The 25,587-nt window shown below is 36.8% G+C and overlaps 1 protein-coding gene across 1 annotated transcript in view; it reads left to right on the top strand.

Moving 5' to 3' along the window:
* The first annotated feature begins 3,897 nt into the window (after positions 1-3,897).
* The window catches only part of LOC127630869 (voltage-dependent R-type calcium channel subunit alpha-1E), a 165,098-nt gene continuing 143,408 nt past the window's right edge, over positions 3,898-25,587 (top strand). Inside the window, exon 1 of the mRNA XM_052108708.1 lies at positions 3,898-4,367. Coding sequence (XP_051964668.1) covers positions 3,898-4,367 — 470 coding nt within the window. The remainder of the gene's footprint in view (positions 4,368-25,587) is intronic.

Genomic DNA, 25,587 nt, shown 5'->3' with positions numbered 1-25,587 from the left:
ACACATATATTTTCTATCTCTATCCATTCATTCTATGTCAATAACTGTATAATTTGTGTCTAGTTTTATTTAAGTTAAGGAATTCTAAAAGAAACATCTGAAACATAGTTACCTCCTTGTCCGCATAGCTGCGTCATTGGTATAATAATATCACATTTAAACCATTAAGAATTTGGGATTCCTCCCATTTACTGAAGGCTACATCATCCTATATTTCACCCCAATTAATGAATGTGAAGATGTTGGATGTGGGCCATGGAACATTTAGTCTTAACACAAACACCCCTGCATGCTCCCACAGCTTTCAACAGCTGCCTCATTCTCAGCTGGGGTTTAATAACCTGCCACATCGTTTCCATGTAGATTTGCGTGATGAATCACGGTGCTCAAAGCACAAGATTAGTTTGTATTTTTCAGTCACATTATTTTATTTGGCCAGTCTTACAAATGTATGCCCTGTCAGATTTTGCTTCATGGTTTCTACAAATTAAAAGGGGCTGAATAATTAGTGCTGGATCCTGCCAACAAGGTGCAATGAAAAGCTGGTGTCTATGCATGAAAATCCATCATAAAGCTGCCTCATTGGAGACTAGACACAGAAAATATATTTTATGCAAATCTAAAATGTTCTGTAAGCCTATACAGAGAATTTATAGCGAATCTACATGAAAAATTGGTAATCTATAATCAAAATATAGTTTTTGCCTTTAGCACAGGGCAGTAGCTGTCATAAACTTTGAGGAGAACATGCCCCCTCCCCCTAAGTTTAAGGTTAGTGGTCAAGTAATATGGGTTTGTCAATGAATGAATCTTAAAACATTACCTTTGATCCCCCTGATCTTGATTTTTTTGGTTACATACGGGAACCAACTTCTTTTGTGTGCAACAATGATGTTTTATTTTCTTACCCAGCTGAGTATTGCTTCCTTCCAAGGTTTCTATATAACATCTCTATATAACTGTATATTATATAGAGATGTCTAATAACTCACTTGGGGGTTTCCTATTTTTTATTTATTTTTCCTGTAATGCTGTTTTGAAACAGTGTATTGTAAAATACAATTTGGTTGTCTTCATCTAGTCAGTTATTGGTCAACAATTTGAACATGCCCAAGAGTACAAAATTAGTCAAAAATATGGTTTTGTTTTTGTCCATTTTCCCTAAAGCGGAAGTATTTTAACATAAATAAATTACATACATCACCTTTAACAACTGACAACAACATTCAATTCTTAAAGCCCATACATACATTGCCTGATGCTTCAAAGAAAATATAGCTTTTGTATTCTTAGACTAGTCAAATATGTACCTAACATAATCATGTATTCCCATTGAGTCTCAGATGAAGTGTTCATTGTTTTAGAAAGAATGCTGCTTGCTTTATGTGTTGCCTCAAAAATTATTCTGAAACCATGATCAGTCTTTTTAAATCATTACAAATTTCTAGCAGGGTCACATCAACCTAATGAGGGAATATGTTATCCTGAGTGTAAACAAATAAAATCCCAGCTAAGCTCACAAATCATCCAAAAGAACCCTTCAAATTATGTGAAACAATTCATTCAGGGAGGAAGATATAGTCCTTACTTCCTCTGAGACTCAAGGGGAATACATGATTATGTTGGGTACATATTTGACTATGGCTAGTCCAAGAATACTAAAAGCAATTTTTTTCTTTGAAGCATCAGGCAATGTATAGGCTTTTAGCCTTTAATGTCGCTGTCAATGGTTAAAGGTGATCAGGGATTGGCAGTATTTCATAAACATGTATTTAAATACATTTAAGTTTGGTATTTGTGTATTTTCAAAAAACATATAATACTTTGTGCCTGTCAATGTCTTTATTAGGCTGCTGATTTCTTATATCAACTAGTTCAGGCATGCCCCCCAACTCCAGCTTTCATGCACGCAAGTTACAGATGTCAGAACGGCTCCATCTAGCATTGGGTCAGCAAATTGTCTGCATTCTTGCAGGAAATATGGAGTCATGCTGCATTCCATTCAACTCGAATGTGGGATATCCTACTTTTATTTATTATTTTTTTATCCCCATTTCTCCCCAATTTGGAATGCCAAATTCCCACTACTTAGAAGGTCCTCATGGTAGTGTGGTTACTCACCTCAATCCAAGTGGCAGAGGACAAGTCTGAGACAGTCATTCCACGCATCTTATCACATGGCTTGTTGTGCATGACACCGTGGAGACTCCCAGCATGTGGAGGCTCATGTTACTCTCCGCGATCCACGCACAACTTACCACGTGCCCCATTGAGAGGGAGAACCACTAATCGCAACCATGAGGAGGTTACCCCATGTGACTGTACCCTCCCTAGCAACCGGGCCAGTTTGGTTGCTTAGAAGACCTGGCTGGAGTCACTCAGCACACCCTGGATTCAAACTCACAACTCCAGGGGTGGTAGTCAGCGTCAATACTGGCTACTATTCCTATTGCTACTTGATATCTCCAATCTCCGATCATAAAGGCATTGCCAGATGCTCGGAAGATGCCGTGTAAGGAAACAAAAATGCAATGCTCCCGTTAGCTTAGCAGCTGTTCGACTGTCACCAGAGACGTGATCAACCCAACTGATAAACAATGCTGCAACGCAAGCATTTGTGCTGCAGGTTAACGGTTATCAAAAGAAAGTATAATATACCATGATTTCTATACCCATTTCTGCAGGTGTTTGTTAAACAAGTTTTAATAACATAGAATGTAGGAACTTTGACTCATTTATCAATTTAACTTAATAAAAGTGAATGTGTATCACTTACTTTCTATATCTCCCCTGGTGCCAACATGTTTGTGTTAATAATTCTCGAAATCGGATGCTGCCTTCAAGTGCACCTAGGAAGCTCATACCTCAAAGCCAGGCATTGTTACAACGGCATGTCAAGCATTCATGTGAGAAACAAAATACGGAAGAAGCCAAACTTAAACAATCACGCAAAAGAAGGCACTTTTTCTGTTGAATTGGTGATTAAACATTGGTGAATAAACCTGCATCACTTACCGTATAAATGACATATGATTTATTAATGATATAGTTATTCATATACATATGAATTAGTTATCTAACATATTTTTTAATTAATTTGCTTAAAAAAACGTAAAGGGTGAGTCATTATTTGACTGTTATATACAGTATAACAAATTAATATTATTGAAATAATTTTCCAAAATCATTGCTTTTCATCATCTTTCATGCCGAGTTCCGAGCAGATTTCAACCTAATGGTGATACTTCGACCAAGAGTCTGTAAAATAAATGTTGATGATGATGATGATGATGATGACTTCATTGAATGGCCAATTTTAGATATATATTGGGTATTTTCTAAATTCTAAGACTAAATTCTGTATTCGATTTTGATAAAAAAAATTTCCCACACAGTATTTGGTATTTTATTTTGATACATTTAAACTGAGGTATTTTGTATTTTTATTTTAAATACTGTGTGTCTGAACATCTGAGCAGGCCTGACACAACAACAATTTGCTCACCCAATGGCATGAATTTGTTATGTTTTTTGTCATTATTTTTGTATTTCCGTTTGGTGGCGCAGAAATGAGACACTTCAGTTTTTAAAACATTGCAAATTCTTGTCCTCAATTTATTTGCTTGAACTCCAGACTGACACGTAATGAAACACACATAATGATAATATATACCTTAAATATCCTGTAAGTCACTTTGTACAAACGTGTCTGCCAAATGATTAAATTTAAATTAAATTCCAGAGGGAACCCATGTCTTAAAAATGCTAATTCCCTTCCAGGTTTCATGAATACAAATTGGATAACTCTATTCAATAATTGGTCTTTTCCAATGTAACCCTTCGTCCCTCTCTTTTTTTCCACTGTAAACAGAATGATGCTGAGAATCTGGCCTCAGAATGTTAGAATTGGGCACCTGTTCAGTCAGCGCTCAGTCCCTCTCTGACTGTAATGCCCCGGCGGTCCCGTCCTTTGGTCAGGGTGTGTGTGGTAGAAGCCCATCTCCACGATGCTACATGCTCCAGCCTCAGGACCCGGCGAGCTGGCTCAAGCAACGGGGAACACTGGAGGACAGCTCCCGCTCATGCTCCCTCCTGGAGCCCCAGAGTCTGGCGGACAGCTTCCTGTCCCATGCATCCAGTTTCGACACCCTCTACGTCCCCCACACCTGTCCGATGGGCCTGGCGCCATCCAAACTGGATCTGGGGGGGTCATGCGAGGGGCCGATGGGTCTGGACCCCAACATGAACGTCAGCCCGAATATTATTAAACGCCGCAGGGGGGGACTCATCGAACAACGGGACATCATTAAAGCACACCAGGCACACAAGATTCAGAGCACCCCACAGGCTCGGCGCAAGGAATGGGAGTAAGTGGCACACGCACATACACAGCATGCAGTTTAATAGTATGTACATACATTTTTAGCTGGCTCTTATTGACAGTACAATTTAACAGAATTAAAGTGTCTGTGGCACCAGCGTCAACAAAAGAAACTTCTCCCATCTTCAATTGGTTGTGCAACCAGATAGTCCCGCCCCAAACCCACTCCAATGGTCAAGCCAATGTTGCAGTCTTTAGGTGAAGTCAGTCAACAATGCCTAACTAATAGTTGCCTCTGCATATTAAGCTAGGCACCCATCAGCTTTGAGTGGTGAAAAGTCTTTCTGCTCTTACCAGAAATAGATGTACCTTTCTTATTTTGGTGAAACTGTGGAAAAACTCCATTATTGAGATCAAAGGTTTAATATTTTGGAGATGCCATGCACAGTACGGGCCCCTCAAAATACATAATCTTATTTCAGATATATGGTGATACAATGATATAGGACCCAGTCAGATTAAACGGCTGATATTTAACATTTTTGAGATCCTCAGAGTTGTCCTGTATTAAAGGAATATTATGTGTTCAATACAAGTTTAGCTCAGTCACCTGTTTGTTGACATTATGACAACGTTGTAACACAAAAAATAATTTAAACTTTAACAGTTCCGTCCCTTCTTTTCTTTAAAAAAAAGAAGCAAAAATCGAGGTTACAGAGAGACACTTACAATGAAAGTTAATGGGGCCAATTTTCGTGGGTTTAAAGGCAGAAACGCGAAGCTTATAATTTTATAAAAACACATACATTCTGCTATTAAAACTTATGTAATATTTAAGCTGTAAAGTTGCTTAAATCGTTATTTTACAGTAATTTTATGATTTACAGCATTATGTTGTCATGGCAACAAAGTTACATAGAAAAGGTTAGTATGTGATTTTAACAAATTAAAATCATGATAATTAGCATTTTGTTTACATCTTATGGCTATATTTTTGAAAGTATTTTAACATTTACAGATTGGTCATATTCACTTTCATAAGTGCTTCAGTGTGAATCAGATTTGTGCTTTTTTTTAAAGAAAAGGAGGCACAAGTTGAAATTTATTTTGCGGTAATCAACATAATGCCACAAATTGTGCTCAACTTGTATTGAGCCCAGAGAATTTCTTACATCTGCCTGCTAACAGAAATGTATTAACAGTGGAATCAGCTCCAAAATTACATTGTAATCATTTTAAACATAATGAAACATTTTTACAGCCCTGTTAATTCAAGATAATGCAAATGTTTTTTTGTTTTCAAATATCTTTGAGTGAATTTGAGAAAACATTGAGTAATTTAGCCTTAATGTTATATAATTTCAGCAGTACATATATATCAGTTACACTGTTCTCTAGATATAGGCTTCGATTTGATTTGTAAAAACCCAAATCAGTTTACCACTAGTTTCAGAGTGGAACTGACGATCATGGGTTCCCATGGCGATGAGATTCTAGAATATTTCAGGTTACAAGAAGGAGATTTCATGCATTATGTTCCTTTGGTGATGCTTTTACATGGCACAGCTGACTTTTTGGGCTTTTTGAGGGTTAGTCTTCAACCTCTGCATTTGACATTGGACTTGCAGCTGCGGGTTTGACAGTTGTTAAACCAGGAGTTTAATGGCCAGAAATGTTTAAAACACTTTCTGTGAGCTTACTTGTTATCAGTGCCTTATATAGTACTTGTCACAACACTGGGAAATTATAGGTGTGCTGCATCATTAATAAAGATTTTCAATTAGATCATTTAAGTTAAAATACTTTTTAAACAGAATAGAAATGTCATTTCCTGACAGTAGTCAGGAAAACAGTTTTGGTTTCTAAATGTCTCTTGAAGTTTTATGGTTTAATGCAGCAAATAATTCACTGCACAAAACAAATTGTGGTCGGTACAAAAAACACGTTTATCCTTACAGGACGTGAATGCACATTTAAGGTAGTCTGGGTTGTATTTCTATGTCATCAACAGGATATGAGAGGTGGTTTCTTCTTCCCTTTAAAAGTTGACAAACTTTTTAATTATGGATGGTTTTATGGTTGGTTGCATTCAGGGTTGGGGAGTAACGAAATACATATAACGGGATAACGTATTTAAAATACAAAATATAAGTAACTGTATTCCACTGCATAAAATATTTAGGTTTTTCAGTGAATGTATTTTTAACATGTATTTTGTCTTACTGTTTTATAGTTAAAACAAGTGAAAAAAAATCTGCCAGTCTACAAATCTACCAGTGCTGAAGAAGTAATCCAAAGTATTTAGAATATGTTACTGACCTTGAGTTATCGAACGGAATATGTTACAAATTACATTTTACAGCATGTATTCTATAATCTGTAGTGGAATACATTTCAAAAGTAACCCTCCCAACCCTGGTTGCATTTTATTATTTACATTTAGCATTGTATTCTCCTGCTGTTTGCGACCTTATCAAAACAAACCTGCCAAACGATCACCCACCAGTTGAGAACCATTGAGCTGGATCATAAGCGATTGCAAGACAACATTCTTAAATGTATTTATTGTAAAAATCTTTGGATTGTTTCTGCATGGTATCTTTGATAGTTAAGTTCATTTAAAGACTATTGCTGGACTATTGTATAAACTCTCTCTGGGCAGAGCTGTCTGTATGTTGTGGCAGTGGCCTGCTAAATTGTCCTGCAGTGCTGGAGCATTGCACTACTGAAATTATAATCTCTCAGTTGGCTTTAAACACAATGTGATGCGGTGGAGGTATAACGAACCAACGGCCCTGAGGCGCACACACGCACGCACACGCACACACACACACACACACACACATACAAACACTCTCTCTAGCCAAGATCTAGCTGGGCTGGGCAGCATGTCTCAGCTACTGATTTGTTCTCTGTTCCTTTCTTTACACAAATATGTTTCAACAGTGATGGGAATGTGTATAAAAGGGCATTAGATTATTTTAAGTGTTTGATGTGTGTGAATCATTTTAATGTACTGTGTGTGTGTGTGTGGGAGGGTTTTACTTGAGCTATACTTTATATAGCTATACTATAATCTATATAAAAATAATAGATTTCTACGGTATCATATGTCCTTATTTAGATAGCCTTGTAAACATGTGTGTGTTGTGTGTGGCCTTGTAAATAGTTAGAGAATAAAAGATAATCAAATCTCATCAACAAATTAATTTGTTATCCTGATGGGACAACGATTAATACGTTTCTGCATTCTGTCATAACAACTCTTTCCATTTAGTTATAACAGCTCATTGAGACCAAATGGTCTAACTGTCACAGTCAAACCTCTATCTGAAATATTGATTAAAAAAATCGAACCCCAGTTTTGACATAGATACAGATACAACTTAACCCATATAATGTGACAACATGCCCCAACAAGTGTTAACATGTAGTTAACACTCTTAGGTGAGAAAGATTCACTGGTGGAAAAATTGTGACAACTAGCCCTTGTCTACCTTATACTGTTAGCTGCTTATGATAAAAGCATCAGTGAGTGAGGTTTTTCTGTTATAACATAATCTGCTGTACAGCTGCTTTGAAACAACATCTGTTTTGAAAAGCGCTATACAAATAAATTTGACTTAAAGGGGGTTTCAAACTTTTTGATGCCAAGGACCCCCAAATATGATACCCTTGCATAAGAAAAATTAACAGGATTTTATAAAGGCTTGTTGTTTGCAAAAATAAAATAACTGACTTTTATAGTGACATTACTTAAGCATACTCAAACCAGCCCATCTGGCACCAACAATCATGCCATGGTCCAAATTACCAAGAGCATATTTTTCCCCCATTCTGATGGTTGATGTTAACTATTAACTGAAGCTCCTGACCTGTATCTGTATCTGTGTTAATATATATATATATTATAACTAAAGTATAATGTTATATTACACAAACTAAAGATTATTTATTTATTTAGTTCGTTTTCTTTTTTTTTTAATGGATGAGTTGTAACGGATATTGAAGGAAAAATAGGAAAGGAAAAGCCGACAAGTGAAGAAGTGTCCAGCAAACATGGGAACTCCTTCAATACTGTTTTTAAAGCGTTTCAGATTGCACCTCATCAAGTTGGTTTAGAGAATGCCGTGTGTGCAGAACTCTAATCCAGGCATAGGGTGACTATCAGAGGTGGGTAGTTACGCTCTACATGTAGTCCATTACATTTACTTGAGTAACTTTTCTGAAAAAATTTAATTTTAAGAGTAGGTTTAATGATGGGTTGTTTTTAATCTTACACAAGTGAAATTTTTATTAAAAAAATTTACTCTTACTTCGTTAGAATGGAGGTGTTACTGTCCTTACATTACGGTTTTAATTTAATAAGCGTTAATAAATGTGTAATTTATTGAGATATTTGTGAATTGGACTTTTAAGGCACTGAAACTTTACAGCGGCGCTCTCACTCAACTCAAGTTCGTCATTCATTCACTCCACACAGTGAAAATTAAGAGTTATACTTATGCAGTGCCTTCATTCAACACAGAAACAAGCAGAAATTTCAGCAGAATTACGGATTTAAGTTAAGAAAACACGCTGTGTTAAGTTGTGGTGATGATTATAACGCTGGGTTGTTTGCTGTGTTAATGGTCAGATTCTGTACCTTCGGGCTCTATTTATCTCAGTTTTTAATTATACATTTTCTTATATCTGTGCTGCAGTACATCAGAGCTTATAAATCCATGTTACAAACTGTCTACATTGCTCGCGTCTCAACACCACGCATCCATTGTCGACAGCATCATTAATTATAATGGAAGTGTTTTGTTTTTGTCTCATCATGTCGACAGAATGTTATTTTCCTCTGCCGATCGCATCCGTGCACACTTTTCTCTTAAGGACAACAAAACAAGCTGAACTAAAATAAGCAAAAAAATGCACCTCTATTAGAAGGTATTAGAAGATAAAATATTTTGGTTTGTTTAACATTTGTTTGGTCACTACATAATTCTCATACTTCTACAGTATTTGTGTTATTTCACAGTTCAAATGACTTTTTTATAATTAGACATTTATAAATGTGGAAAAGGGTAGTAATTAAAAATGAGATGGTGTCTGAACTTTTGAATTGTTTTAGTAGAATTGTAAAAAGGGAAATCAATGAATGAGTCTGGCAAATGGACCTGAGGCAAAAATATTAATTCAATTCTTTCTGTTTTACTTCTTTTTTTTCAGGTTACTTGGATGATAAATGTACTGTATGCTTCATAATCTTTTTATATATGAGTTAATGGTGTATCATTCTGTATTGTGTTTTGTGTCTTCGCTATCTACTGATAAAGCTTGTCGTGATAGCATTTCTAAGGTTACTTAAGTCTCACAAAAGAGCATACCATAAACTTGTATCCTTCTCGAGCACAAATGTACAAGAGGAAGGGTTACCTCTATCTTTTAAATTCTAAAAGAATATATTTCCTCCTCTTTTCCTCTCCAGCCACACTTTTATTTTGTTCTTTTCAATAGCCTCGGCTCTTAACATTAAGATGTGAAGGAGTGCACATTTTTCAGTGGTTTAGAAAATGGCCCTTTTTTCCATTTGTTATAAGTGCAGTGTGTGAATGTGTTATAAAATACAGAGCACTAGCTGGATTTATGTGCTTTCATTTTCACCACACAGTAATGTGATGCATCTAATATAAGAAATGGGAACCACATAATAGCTTAATCTGCAATCTTAGTCATACAGTTTTCTGTCTTACATTCAGTAAAACAATTTTAGACAGACATATAACTGGACCAAAACCTGGTTACATGAGGTTGTGTTGCATGACTGTGGTGTGTATGTTTGTGTACAGTGTGACTGTGTGGGATCCTCTGTTCAGTTGTTAAATAGCAGACAGGAAAAAGACAAAGCCAGACAAAAGGAAAATAATGGTCATTGTCACAAGCGCACAACCTCATGCGTCATTTCACACACATGCAGAGACAGTTGCACTTTGCAATATGTATTTCATGAGGCTATTATCGCAGATGTCTGTACACATGCCTAATGGTTTGTTGATTCTCGCCGGGTTGTGTGATTAAGCACGTCAAGATATTTCTGTGGATGGCTGTAGACAAAAGCACTGGTGAAGTCTAGAGTGACATACTGTTTTCATCTCACAGATGAATTTACTGTATTTAAAGTGGTAGGTCATCAGCATCGGCATGGAAACGTTGCCGTTGATTGCACAAAATTCGTGGAGGAAACTCTCGAAAAGTGGTTGGAGCAGATGCCTGAGCCACCCGTCTCTTTTCAAGATCTAATTAAACCTTTCACTGATACTGACCTTTGACCTTTCTTCTGTTAAACATGGGCAGCTTTGAATACACTCTGCTCAATAATATGCTAAATCCCTGGAAAACATGAATCAGCACGATAAATGGCACCATTCAAACGTATATTTTTTTTATTATTTTATAATGTTTAAGGTGGTCTTTTAGGCTATTCTAATGGAACAACAAATATTTAAAAGTGAAGTGTGCAATTTTTAGTTAAAACACCAATCCACGCAAAGTGTAAACACTGCCGCTTTCAAAACATTGCTCTCAGCAACATTGTCTCAACCAATGGCATATGGGTGAAGTCTTTGGGAAACCTGTTTGAAAAAGTCTTCATTTTTGGTATTTCCATTTGCTGATGCTAGTGGCACATACATGACACACATCACCAATAAGATACGGGAGGCCTATTATAAAACAAACAAACAAACAAAAATATTAAAAATAAGTTTGGAGGAAAACACGTTGATTCAGATTTAATACTTTTTGTTTTGTTGGAGAAATAAACCAGTGTGGTTGAAATGAAATCTTTTTAAGACAGGAAATTCTGAGAACAGCACTGGAAGGGAGACACATTGTACGATAATAGGACCTGCTACTAAACAGAGTGGGCAGGAGCTGTTTTGAGTGTAGAAGAGAGACTCCAGATGACAGACAGGCCTATATTTAGATATACATGAAATATAGACATATAGGTTCACGCAAATGCATTCATGACACATAGACGCACTCAAACACACACACAGTTTAACATACATTCATGAAACGCACACACAGATACACTCACAATCATTCAAGGAATGCTTAAGACATTCATGATAAACACATCCTCCCTGACCTTCATGAAATACAGAGACATTTAAAAACATTCATAAAACTTACACACACATACATTGGCTTTATAATGCCCTTAGCTGGGGCTGTTCTTCAAAGTGGAAAACAGAGGTGTTCCTCTTTGCCGTGGACAGGTGGTTTTGGCGCTTCTAATGGAATGGCCTATGGCGCACCACTGTCTCCATCTTTCACCATCATTCTGTGCTCTGACCGAGAGAACTGTGCAGCCTGAACAGAACACCTGTTTGCTAGGGGCAATTTTGTGTCTCAGGCATTCAAAATATCCACCATAAGCAGTGCCAAAATGATTTTAAAGGAAAAGTTCACCCCAAACATTATAATTCTAGCATAGTGATTTATGTTCTTGCAGCTGTACAATTGAGAGGATCCAGGTTCTGATACTGACAACAGTAAAGGATAATGATCTTAATCAAGTGAAGTTTTATGTTTAAAGTGTACTAACAAGTATGGGAAGGATTCCGACTGAAATAACTGAAAAAAAATGACTTGATCAGAATAGTTTTTAAAATTAAGATAACATTCACATACAATTTTTCAGCAAACATGAAGAAAAAAGAGGGTAAAGATACCTCTAATTCAATCAAACGCACACATTTCAGCACCACTGGAAATGAACAGCAACCAATCATACAGAAAATATAGAAAGTATACAGTTTATGAGACTATGCACATAATTAATGTCCTGCTCATATATATATTTATATATATATATTGGCAATTGTTAACTGCACAGAAATTTATGAAATATTTTCACTTTCATGAACCTATCTTACAATCACCTATGCCATTAAAAACTATATATATATATATATATTTGAGGAATGAAGGCTTGAAATTGTCAAAAAAACTGAAGATGTCATACAAAGTTGTACACTATAGTCTTCAAAGACAAAGTAAAACTGGCTCTAACATGGACAGAAAGAGATGTGGAAGATCAGATGTACAACTAAACAAGAGGATAAGTACATCAGAGTCTCTAGTTTGAGAAATAGACACCTCACATGTCCTCAGCTGACAGCTTCATTGAATTCTACCCGCTCAACACCAGTTTCATGTTCAACAGTAAAGAGAAGATGTAGATGCCTTACCGGTACCGATGTTTACTCTAGTTTTTTGCTTTTGGCAGTCTATCTATCTTCTTGCTTGAAGCAAGTTGCTTCAAACCTTTTTTTTGCTTCGGCAGTACAGCTACTGAATCTCCCATTGTCTCCGCTGCTAAAGCACGATAAAATAGTATGTTCAATTGTGTTCTGTCTCCATGACAAATTCCTTGTTTGTGTAAGCAAACATGGCAATAAAGCGCATTCTTTTCATTCTTCATGTCACCAAACAACAATGTTCTAAGCATTCGTTAATGTGTAAAACTTTTTAAATTGTCTCCAAACTACTGAATGCACCTTTAAAAAGGTCTTGAGGTTTATATTGTGATGCTAGGGATATTTTTGTCTTCATGCGACATTTAATACATTTGAAAATGTTTTCTCCTCAAATAGTTTTGTTGAGACTATAAATGTTCCTCCCTTGACAACCAACAGAGTTTAAATGTCAGACTTGTTTGTCAAAGCTGAATAATTTATGTTGACAAGTTGAAAAGGCCTATTCATCAGCCTGATCAGTCACAAAAGGAGGAGGGATAGAAATGAAGAACAGCATTTCTAGATGCAGGAGCACAAACTTATTTGTCAACATGTTCATAAATGTAGCTCAATGCACTAAGCGATTATGCTTGAATTCATATTTGTTTGAGGTGGATGGGGAGGGACCAGACTGTGCCATGTTGATGCATTACTTTCATAAATTACATGTTTGAATGGGTTCGGTATCGATTGCCTTGATCTGTCTGCAGTCTTGAATAGTGAAATAGAGGTATATGTCTGAGCATTTCTGTCAGAAAATTTTATTTCATGATTTGATTTGGGCATATGCATAATATTTTGAAGAATTTCAATGGAAGTTGTTTTTTTTTCATATATAAACAACTTCATAAAGTTTGAAAAATTGAATGCAACATTTATTAAGATGCCACTTTCAAATATTAAAAGAATAGTTCACCCAAAAATGAAAATACCCTTATGCCATCCCATATGTTTATGACTTTCTTTCTTCTGTAGAACACAACAAAGATTTTTAAAAGAATATCTCAGCTCTGTAGGTCCTCACAATAGCCCCTTTCTCATTTACAGTCCCGGTACTTTTCCCATAGTAACTTTCTAGATAAGAAATCTTAAGAGGAAAGGAACACCTGAAGAGAATGTTCCTCTCTTGCATTCGCACTCACAAAAGTAACCCCCATAGTAAATTTGATATAGTTATCCAGAAATCACTTTATTTTCTGTACAGTTACAGTGCAAACAGTACAGATGCGATGAAAACTCAAAGTGTGTCTCCTGATGAAGTCACAAGCACACACACACACACACACACACACACACACACACACACACACACACGTTGATGCGGCTATCCTTATAAGGAATCTCCATTGACATTATGATTTTTATACTGTATGAACTGCAGATTATATCCCTTAATCCTACCCCTAAACCTAACCCTCACAAAAAACGTTCTGCATTCTGAATTAAAAAAAAAAAATAAACATTGTTTAATATGTTTTTTAAGCAATTTGAATTAAGGGGACACTAGAAATGTCCTCAAAAGCCAAATTTATAGCATAATACCCTTGGAATTAATTACCAGTTTGTAACCTCAAAAAATTTCCTCATAGACCACCCAAACCCTCCCACCCACGCGTACACACACACGCACACACACACGTACACACACACACACACACACGCACATATGTAAAACTAATGATCCTCTTTGATACTTTGTTGGTTTTATGCTATTTCTGTTAAGGGAACTGTAAAATTAGCGCAATCCTCTGAGTAGCCGGCAAGCAGCAGTTACAAGTTTGCTTACAAATGGCGACTGCCGACTCCTCGAGTTCGTCAGTGCTATGTGCTTCATAGGTTTATGACCAGTCACGTGCTACAGAAACTCCCACAGTCCCTCTATGCCCCCAAAAGTACCTACCCCAGAGTAGGAGTTAAAAATGTCTCTTAAAATGGCTACGAGGAACTATATTGTTGTTCTTCTGGTGTGTAAATGACGAAAATTAGTAGTCCTGGGGTAAAGTACCTAAAACAGGCTTTAGTCCCTGCAGTGGGAAATGGCCTAATGCAAGTGAATTGGTACCACAATTTTGAAGCTCCATAATGCACAAAAAGGCAGCATAAAAGTAATCCATAAGACTCCAGTGGTTAAATCTATATAAAGTGAAAATTGAGATTGATATTAAAAAATAACTTGAATATTTATCTGTTTCTCCCCCACACTTATCATACCCATCTAGGATGGTATGAAGATGAGTAAAGGATAAGAGAATTAACATTTTTGGGCATTCCACCATCTATTCCACCATCTATCCTGCAGTATAGTTTGCTAAAAATGAACACCTTTCACTTTGCAGGTAGGCTTCAGTGTTAGCCACATCTGCTTCTAAAAATGCTATTTATTTGGAGTCATAAGGTTTCCAGAACTAGTTTGCCGGCTTGTTTGAAAAGTATCAATAAGTCGTTTCAGTATGTGGCTCGAGGAGAAACCAGGGTGAGCATATATGCTGACCTTCTGGATAGATACCATTACACTAGCAATTTCTCCTGTTTTCAATGCCTAAACCCCTTCAACAAACAGCTCCTATTGGGCAGGAGATGTAGGCTGCTTTTCTTAGCCTCAGAGAAAATTGATATTTCTTTCATTTTTACAAATACACAGTTTGCAGATTGTCTGTATTCAGTATGTTAGTGTGTACATTTTGAGATCTTGTGATTTTTTTCCTCTTTCAAGTATGAGGTACTTTGGGGAGAATTTCAGCAGAGGGGAAGATTTTCAATGAATTACTACTTACATTTATTTTTCACATAAAGCAATAAAGGAATATACGTAGTGCATGTGTTAAAATATATTTGTCTTAGTACAGTTCCATTTTTAGCATATTTTAAATGTAAAATTGTATTTTCTCCAAAACAAATAGTTTGTATTTTCTGCATTAGATACAGTGAATCAGATCAACCTATTTGTTTCAGTGCCACTGAAGGTTAATGTGTGTAAAACAGCTCTGTTAAAAAATACTATTATTATTATTATAATAAATACTAATATTATTATTGTTTTTAATTTCAGTCTCTCACCTTCTGTCTCCATGAGATCATTACCTAACCCTAACCACTTTGTTGGATGGCAGTGCTTCATTTAAATGTAAAAGTGTGTCAGTTTAGATATTTGATCTTTCTTCCTTTCTTTCTCTTTTCTTGCTTTCTTTCTTGCTTAAAGCAAGCCAATATGATTAGATATTATCAGATCAGAAAAGTGCAATATCCATTGGATGGACAGTCATCAGACTGTGGGCTGTCTGGGTGATAATTATTCAGGCATCTAATTCTCTATTACTTTGTGATCTAAACTCTTAAGATATTAGAATCTTTGATTTGGATCAAAGATTCATACAAAGCGAGGTCATTGTCTAAGCTGAATTGCTCACATCAAACCTCATGAAATCTTAAGGGCATTTTAAGCTTCAGACTTCATTATATGATTATATGAAGCCTTAGAAAATAATGTTCAGTAACAAGAGCCAGATTCAGAAGTAGACTCCCACACACTGTACTTCTCTTAGTCTGTTTTGTTTAAATCTTATAGATTTTTTCCCCATTTATGATTTTCATAAAAGAGATAATATTTTGTATTCCTGTCACTCCTTTTTTCTTCATTTTGTCCACTGATGCCTGATGGTTTACACAAGTGAATTCAAAATTAGCAATTACAACTGTACAAAAAGATTCCTAATTGCTGTCATAAAAAGTATGTCATATCCATATCTGAAATGGGTGATTAACTACAGTGGTTTAGAACAGTGAGAAAAATTATGCTTCATGCAAATAATAAAACACAACTAACCATATAAAAGTGCATAGTTAATATAGCAAAATAAATATTATTATCAATGTTTAAAAGGGAAGAGAGGGAGCCTGGGTAGCTCAGCGAGTAAAGATGCTGACTACCACCCCTGGAGTCATGAGTTTGAATCCAGGGCATGCTGAGTGACTCCAGCCAGGTCTCCTAAGCAACCAAATTGGCCCAGTTGCAAGGGATGGTAGAGCCACATGGGGTAACCTCCTCATGGTTGCTATAATGTGGTTCTTGCTCTCGGTGGGGCACGTGGTGTAGTTGTGTGTGGATGCTGCGGAAAATATTGCGAAGCGTGAAGTCTCTGTGGTAACGTGCTCAACAAGCCACATGATAAGATGCGCATATTGACGTCTCAGACACTGAGATTCATCCTCCACCACCTGGATTGAGGTGAGTCACTATGCCACCACAAGGATTTAGAGTGCATTGGGAATTGGGCATTCCAAATTGGAGAGAAAAGGGGAAAAAAAGGAAAAGAAGGGAGGAGAAAACACTTCCTATATCTTTTGTTGTTGAGGACAAAGACCAATCCAATCAAACTCTATGGTATTTTGATGCAGATACATTTTTCACTTTGTAGTATGTCTTTATAGTAATGCAGAATTTGACCCCACATTTGTTTTGTTTATTAGGCTGGTAAATCACACTTTTGCTGTTGTCAATTGTCCTATTTCATTTAAATAATTTTGCCTGTTGGTTCAATATGCAGATCATGGTACTTTATATAAATTTCAGTTTAGAGTTGAAACAGAGTTTAAGGACATCTTTGTTTACTTTTATAATAAAACAATTAAAGGAGCTATATGTAACATTGACGTCAAGTGTTTAAAATGGGTACTGCAGTCCAAATTCAAAATATTGGAGAGAGTTGTCTCCTCCTCCCTCCTCCCCAGACTCCAAGCACATGTGGGTTGCCAGGTTGAGGACACGCAACAGGAACAAGCACACTGACAATGGCAAGCGATGAGCCTTACACTGTAAGTTGATCAGCTAATGTAAACATTTGGAATATTTGTGTTGTTTGCAAATTATAAACCAGCTCGTGTGGATTTTTTATAACTCTATCAATGTTAGCTAGATGTATTGCTGGCTTCCATGGCTGCAGTGCGCTGATTGTGCCCGCTAACTTGTTTCAAATCTAGCAACCTGGGGTGTTGAAATACTATTGGGAAATGGGCAGTGGGCAGGATCACACAGGCCAAAACACAAACAGAAATTCCGGCCCGGAACAGACTTTTCAAAGTAACAAGTATTTCAACTTAATATATTATAAGAGATTTAGGAAACATGCTAAGATAATTTTATGCTTTAGTACTGAAAATATATTACATATTGCACCTTTAAGAAAGTGTGTTGTCACAACTTGAATTCCAATGTCTTGAAACAAAACCAGATGTGTAGAAGGACTATTTGGTGGTTAGTAGCTTGCGTCGCAAGACAAGGCAAATGTGGGGAAATTGTGGGGGTGGGAGCTTTTAGGAGCATCACTCCATGCTCTGAAACATAAAAGTGTTGAGAATACAGCAGGCCAGATGAATTTCAGATCCCTCCTTTGCTGTGGAATCACTCACATGCACGTTCATACCACATTTAAATATCAAAGGTAACAATGTGTTTGGAAACCCTCTGCATACCTGTGAAAAGGTCTGTTCTGGGACAGGTTTGACAAAGGAATAGCATTAACCCCATTTTGGTCTTTTCAAATATGATTTTGAAATATAGCTAAGCAGACATCACAAATTAGTCTTTAATTAATGTGTCTGACCTACCTGTTGTTCATCTGAGACAGTCTTGCTCTGTAGGCGGGAATGTGCCAACACAACAGGCTGGTGAAAGATTTTGTTTGTGTGTATGTGTCATCAGTCATCTTGCCTCTTCATACCTCTATTGGAAGGCCACTGTAATTTCTCATGTGTGGTGAGTAATGTTTGTTTAGAGAGTGAGCTGATAGATGGAGATAGCTAATAGGTGCATTTCATGGTAGCACCTTACAGCCGTGGCCAAAAGTATTGGTAGTGACATAGTTTTTGTTATTCGCAAAGTTTTCTGCTTCAGCTGTTGTGGTGTTGATTCACATTGTTTCTAGATTATTGTGCAGAGTGATCAGATGCATTTTAAATAATTGCAAAAAGCTTCATTGGCCAAAAAAACATACTTTATCACAAAAACCCACATTTCACTGTTTTTTGGCCCTGACACAAAATGACCAGCTAACATTATTTCACTAATAACATCAGCAGCACCTGGGAAAGTGTGAACGAGTGCTAGTCAGTTAAAATCAGTCTATCATTCTTATTGGATTATAAGAGCAGACTGATTGCTATATAAGGAGGGAAGATGTGCTTCCAATCATTGTGTTCTTGTTAGCAATGTTTACCTCTAATGAAAGACATGCAGCCATCATCGCTTTGCGTCAAAATTGCCTCACATGCAAGGAAATTGCTGCAAAGAATATTGTACCTGAAAGAACCATTTACCGGATCATCAAGAACTTCAAGGAGAGAGGTTCAACTGCAGTGAAGAAGGATTCAGGACGTCCCAGAGTGTCCAGCAAGCACCAGGACCGTCTCCTCCTGAGGAGTCAGTGCGAATTGAAGGGTTTATGAAGAACAAGGGTCAACACAGTAAATATTGACTCTTTGCATATATTTAATGTTTTTTGCCAATAAAAGCCTTCCAAACTTATATTATTGTTTTCCAGTATACCATAGAAACATGTTAAAAAGGAATCTACAAATACAGAAGTAGCAAACTTTGCAAAACACAAAATGTATGTCACTGCCAATACATTTCGCCACGGCTGTACATTCTGCTTCCTTCCAATCTGACCCAAGCTCATCATCTTCCCCTAGTGGTTGATACAGAAAATCCATTTAAAACATGGTGAACGCCTGTCTTGTGTTCTTTTAGGTATAGGTTAAAGGAGAGCAAAACAGTGGGAATCAGGAAGTAAAAATCATATACATTTTCATTGAGAAATGTAGTTTTAACGATCATGTGTAAAACATTCACGACAGACCTACCATGAGCTGAGATTAAGCATTGAGGCATACATCTCTAGAAGCCAGACAAGTTAGGTTTCCTGGTGAAGAAATACACTACCCACAATCCTGAAATAAGATCCACCAATTAGAGAAGTCGCTGGAAATGACAATAAAGGCAAAAGTTCAGCAGCATTCTCCTCCGGAGCTTCCAACACTTTCAAAATACATACTGTATATACTGTATTTGTATATATGTGCAATATTTTTATAAATGTAAATGCAATATATTGTTTTTATTCTTAATATGTATACATTTATCTTTCTAATTTTCATTTTTTTGGCATTGAATCCAAGTTTGCAATGTGGTGATTTATCTCAAAGATAATTAGTTTAGTTCATGCTTAGAACCTTTTTGAAATCCCTATGGAGAAAATTAATGGGGATAATACTGTACTTTCAGAATCAAGGGAAAAAAAATCTGGGTTGGTCACTATTTTGCTCAAGTGATCCTCAGGGAAATAAATAAATAAATAATAGATTTCAATTTTGGAGGCCTGCAATTCTATCAGTTGTGACCTTTATCCCTGACTGCTTGTTACATAGACTTTCATATTCATGCGCCTTTCTATTCAATTGCATTGTTTTTCACACTAATCACATGAAGTGATACTTTACTTACAGCTACTAATCATAATCAAACCCTGCTCAATATAAAACATCTCACACACTAAATTCAGTATATTAGTAAGAATATCTCATAGACGCAATGCTTTTTATTGGAAGGTGATGATAGTTGCTATACTCAAAAAGCTAACCCTTACAAAAATGTGCTATTATCAGCAGATAAAGCAAAACAACACATGATTTAAGCAGATTTATGAACCTTTCAAATAGTGAGGACTTCATAAAATGTAATTACAGGCAAGTTTTGACATGTTTCACTATATTTGTGAGGGCTTAAAAATAAGATTTGACATTTGTTTTTCTATCAACTTTCCATTGACTTCTATAGTTTTAAATGAATAGTTCCCACTAAAATTATAATTCTCTCATCTTTTACTCACCCTTATGCTGTCTCAAACCCATTTGACTTTATCTCTTCTGCAGAACACAAATGAAGGTATTTTCATTGATGTGTGATGTATTTATATCTATACAATGAAATTCAGTGGGGTCCAAATCTTACAAGCTCCAAAAAGGACATAAAGGTAATCCACACATTTCACTTGGTTTAATCCATGTCTTCTGAAGCTATATGATTTTGGGTTTTGGGTGAGAAACAGATAAAAATGGAACTCATTTACTATAAATGAAAATGTATATATGTAGACAGATTATGAAAATATATTTGATTTGTGCATGAAGACAGATGAGATTGCATAAAGTTGAGTAAATGTAGAGAGAATTACCATTTTTGGGCAAACTATTCCTTTTAATACTGAGCTACTGATATTTCTTTTTTGCATTTTTACATTTTCTTTAAGACATTATTTAGTATGTTCATTAGCCTGTTTTCCTTGTAGGGACTGTTGGCTGGTCCCCACAATGTAGGCAAAATCTGACCCATACAATGTCACACACAGCACTACCAGTCTTCCTCCACTTCATCCACAGCCCCATCTGTCCCTACCCTGAATTTATGCCCCTGAGGCCCTTCTCTCTGCCAGTGGGGTGAGAGCCAGGCGTGCCATCCATCCTCCCCCGCCATGTGGGTTCTACACCTCCGGTAAACCCTGCCAGGGCCATCACTTGCGGGATGCTTCTGAATGGTCACTGTGCAGGAAGTGTAATTTACAATGTTGCTGAAATCTGCTCTCTAGATGACAACATGAATAACTGCATTAATTTCACCTCATTTGAATAATCAGAGCAGTAAAATATATTTTATGGAGATCGATTATTTAATCTCAGAAATATAAGTACTAAACTTTGATCAGCAGATCTAGAGACAGCTTTTTAGAGTTTGTTAGAATAGCATATTTTTGCTAGCTGTATAATTTTTGGTCAAAGGGTTTCATGCAGTCCTGTTTATGAGTAGCCCCCAGTAATTAGAATTAAGATTGATTCAAGCATGAGTCTGAAAGCAACTTTGAAAATGTCTTATTTACTAATCAGATGGTATCACTGTGGTAGTTTTATACAGAATATACCATGGTACTGAATGATTATTATATTTATATATGTGATATTCCAAGGTTTTGCCAAGCATTCCACTGTATTACCATTGTATGTCACTGGTCCTACTCGACCCACCCTGAGCAGGATTCAATATGGCGATCCCCGGCATGAGATACGGACGCGCTAACAAGGAGACTAGAAAAGCCACAGTCTCTAGCCTCGGTCACTAGTGATTCTCTTAAGACCAGGAGAGTGCGGTTTACACACTGCACAGCTATCATGTACCAGCTGGCTAACGTTACATTCTCCTCCCTAAACATCACTCCCATCCGGGTCACGGCACCAGTGTAACAGGTCCTACTGGCCTGCCCCGAGTGTAATCCAATCCGGCAATCCCAGGCATGGGATCCGAATGCCCTAGCAAGGAAACTGAAAAATCCATGTCCTCTAGCCTCGCTAGTGTGTCTCTTAAGGCCAGGAGAGTGAGGTTTACACACAGCACAGCTATCACGTACTAGCTGGCTACCATTACATATGTATAAAAAAAGGCAATATTATGGCATATATCCAAAACATGATGGTAGTTCCATTGTTCTTTTTGTAACTTTACCTCTCTTTTTCACATATATTAAATGGTAGTTCACCCAAAAAATTCATACTGTATTCTGTCATCATTTAGTCACTCCCAAGTAGTTACAAACCTATAAGACTTTCGTTTTTCCATGGAACACAAAAATAGATATTTAGAAGAGCCTCAGATGTGCTATCAGGCTCAAAAAATTATATGTATAAATGCACCATAAAAGTAGTCCATGTGATTTGCACCCTTTTTTCCAAGTCCACTGAAATTACTTTTGTCTTGTGTGGTCACTAGGGTTTTCCTTTTATGCTGTTGTGCATGCTCTTACCACTAGATGGAGCTAAGTGTCTGTCTACTCTCACAATGTCCAAGCAAAGAAATGGTTCACATGCATAACAGAAAGTAACAGGTGCCTTACTTATATATATATATATATATATATATATATATATATATATATATATATATATATATATATATATATATATATATATACACAAAAATGTTTACAAAAATACAGTATTTTTTGGCTTTGAGATGTTTTTGTGTGAAATGCAAGACATGTATTTTAAAACTGTTCCTTGATGCCAAAATAATTGTTACAAAGCAACCAGAGATGATACCTAACTTGACTGTGTTTATATTGTAGTATGTCACGTTGAAGAAGCATGGCAGAGAAGATTCTGCCTTAAACATTCTTATTTTTCGACTGAATAATTCAACATATTTAGTACGATATACACCAGGGATGTGTCACCTCACACCCAGGTAAACAATTACAGTACATCAGAGTTCAGGCTTGGTTTACACTTTTATCTTATATCTGAGATATTTTTTAAATGTACAAGGCAAAGAAAATCTTCTCTGATTATGGATGAATGTACACATCACTTCAAATGATTGCTGCTGTCATATTTAATTATATGTTGTGGTGATGATGTACTGAGATCACGTACAACAATTAATATCATGTTGCAATTTCATGTTGCTGTTGATAATCTTTCCTCTTGCCCTATGCAATTAAGCATTTCTGCATCAGTGCATAGGAAGGTGAAGACAAGTGTGTAATCTCAACCTCAGGTATCTCACAAATACAAACGCACAAATGGATATATTTATGCAGATTTGAACAATACATGTACACTGCTGTCAACCAAGTGGCAGTCAATTATGGTACACCAAAAAGAGATCATTGTCTGAATATGGGGTTTATGTAAGACTGAGTTATGGTTACAGCCCAGTTAGTTGAGATGAGGAGAAGACGAGGCTGTTGCTAGGTAACAGAGCACAGAAAACACAAGCCAAATTTCTTGAATTAGGGTCTAGTTGAGATACTGCAGTGATCCAATAGATGGGCTTTATTTAGTCTTTGTTATTTGTGATCAAGTGTTCTTGTTGGGGCTTTGTGTAGTGACATTTCTAAGGTGATTATCTCAGAAGGTACACAGGCTAATTTAGCATGAAATGTCCAAGACAGTAATGGTGTGTGTGTGTGCTTTTGTTTTCTTGTTGAAAAAGTTTTTATTCATTTTTTTAAATTTTTTAATGCTTAATGTCAGGGACATGTTTAGTTCATGATCACTGAAGTAGGGCTGAATGACATATTGGTGTCTTATTCTGGATGAGATAATATCTGTGGCCTTTAAATAATTGGTAACTGTCGGAGTTGACAGCAGATGGTTTCAGGACATATTTTCCTCCAGTTCATAAGTACAATCTTTATTTTATGCAGTTTTCTATATTCTCTAATTTACATTATAAATATGTAACTGTAATATTTGTCAGATTTTGCTTTGTAAAATGTTAGATTGGAGCTTCATTGTGGATACTTAAAAAAAACACAACAAAAGACAAAACAGTATAGATTAATAATATCAGCCATCATATTGGTTATTGTAACATAAAAATAATAATCATCAATTGACATATCTATATCAGTGCATCCAGAAATGCTCAGAGGACATCATGCAGTGAATGTGGGAAATGTAATGTTGATGGAAAGCTTTAAAGGATATGTGCCTTTCAAAGTCAATAAAGCACTTGCAGTGTTACAATAAAGAAGTTGATGTGAATACCTACCTGGATAAATTGAACCCCAAATCTCATTTGAGTTGAACTGTGAAAACAGCATTTTTAAACACAGAAAATATCTGCACAAAACAAAATTTCACTTGCTAATCATCCATTTGTACCGTCAGAGAAATGTACAGTTCTCTATATTGCACTCTGCATCTATTGAGTCTGTGTAGCAAATCCCTTCATTCTTATAGAATGAGGAAGCAGGAGACAGCGTACTTTGTTCCAAAATACTGTCTTTATTCACTCAAACTATTTTCTTTTCAGCAGAACGCTCTCAAACACGCTTGCGCACACACACTGCTGGAAGCTCAGATCTCTCCTCTCATCTACCGCCATCTCCTCCCCTTTTATCTCCATGTCTCAGCTCACTGGGAATACAAACAGGTGTTAGCACAGATGTAAATCCTTAAAACAACCCGGCTTTCCCGGACCTCACTCTCCACAGAACATCACTCGATCACACCACTGCCTCCACAGACCCCCACCGCCCGACTCAGGCCAGGGAACCGTCCGGCCTTCCATCGACTCCACCCCCCATTATGAGCGAGAAAATCGGCCACAGCCATCTGCACCCTCATACTTTAGATCACCTTGAATTTAAAAGGCAAAAATGCCAGATACCAATGAGTGATCTGCACATCCCAAACAGAGGGTGAAGGCCCTCACAAGCAGGTAGTACTGGAGAGTGAGGACCACACATTTGATGTCCAGGCACTTTTTCTCTATCGAACTGTACTTCGTCTTTCGCACCTAGAGATTCCGACTAATGTACTGCATGGGGCGCTCCTACCCCTCCACTACCTGTGGTAATACCGCCCCCAACTACATATCTGACATGTTCGTCTGTAATAATACAGATAATAGCCAGCCAGTCCCAGTAACTGTCTCACCTCCTTTTTGGTCTTGGAGTTCAGACAAGCCGCAACAGCCTTTTTTCTTGTGTTCCGGTAACCGATAGGGGTGGGAACATACAACCACTTCTGGATTTGTCTAAATGTGGTGTTCTATGAGGTTCGCACGAATGTGTAGAGACAGAAGCACATCGTAAAACTCCTTTTGCAACCTGGAAACCTCATTGACTTGGAATTTTGAGAGGTGGTCTCCACAGGGAACTGGGGTGGTTTGATGGGTGTTTTTTGATTCCACATCCTGACCTAATTCTGCCCTCTCTGTGACGACTGTCGCCAAAGCCACGTGTACCATGTCTCTCCACAGTTTTAGGAGATTCAGGTGGTAAATTTGCCATGCTCCGCCTCTATCTGTTCTTTATAAATCATTTCGTTCACTCAGTCTACCTGACCATACGTCTGAGGATCCACACTGTTGTGAATCAACTTAATCCCCAGTAGTTCTTAAAGTTAGAGGAGTTCACGTAA

This window comes from Xyrauchen texanus, chromosome 37, assembly GCF_025860055.1.
Source record: "Xyrauchen texanus isolate HMW12.3.18 chromosome 37, RBS_HiC_50CHRs, whole genome shotgun sequence".
NCBI classification, from domain to species: domain Eukaryota; kingdom Metazoa; phylum Chordata; class Actinopteri; order Cypriniformes; family Catostomidae; genus Xyrauchen; species Xyrauchen texanus.
Note: the sequence above shows the minus strand (reverse complement) of the source record. Positions and strands in the feature narration are given on the sequence as shown.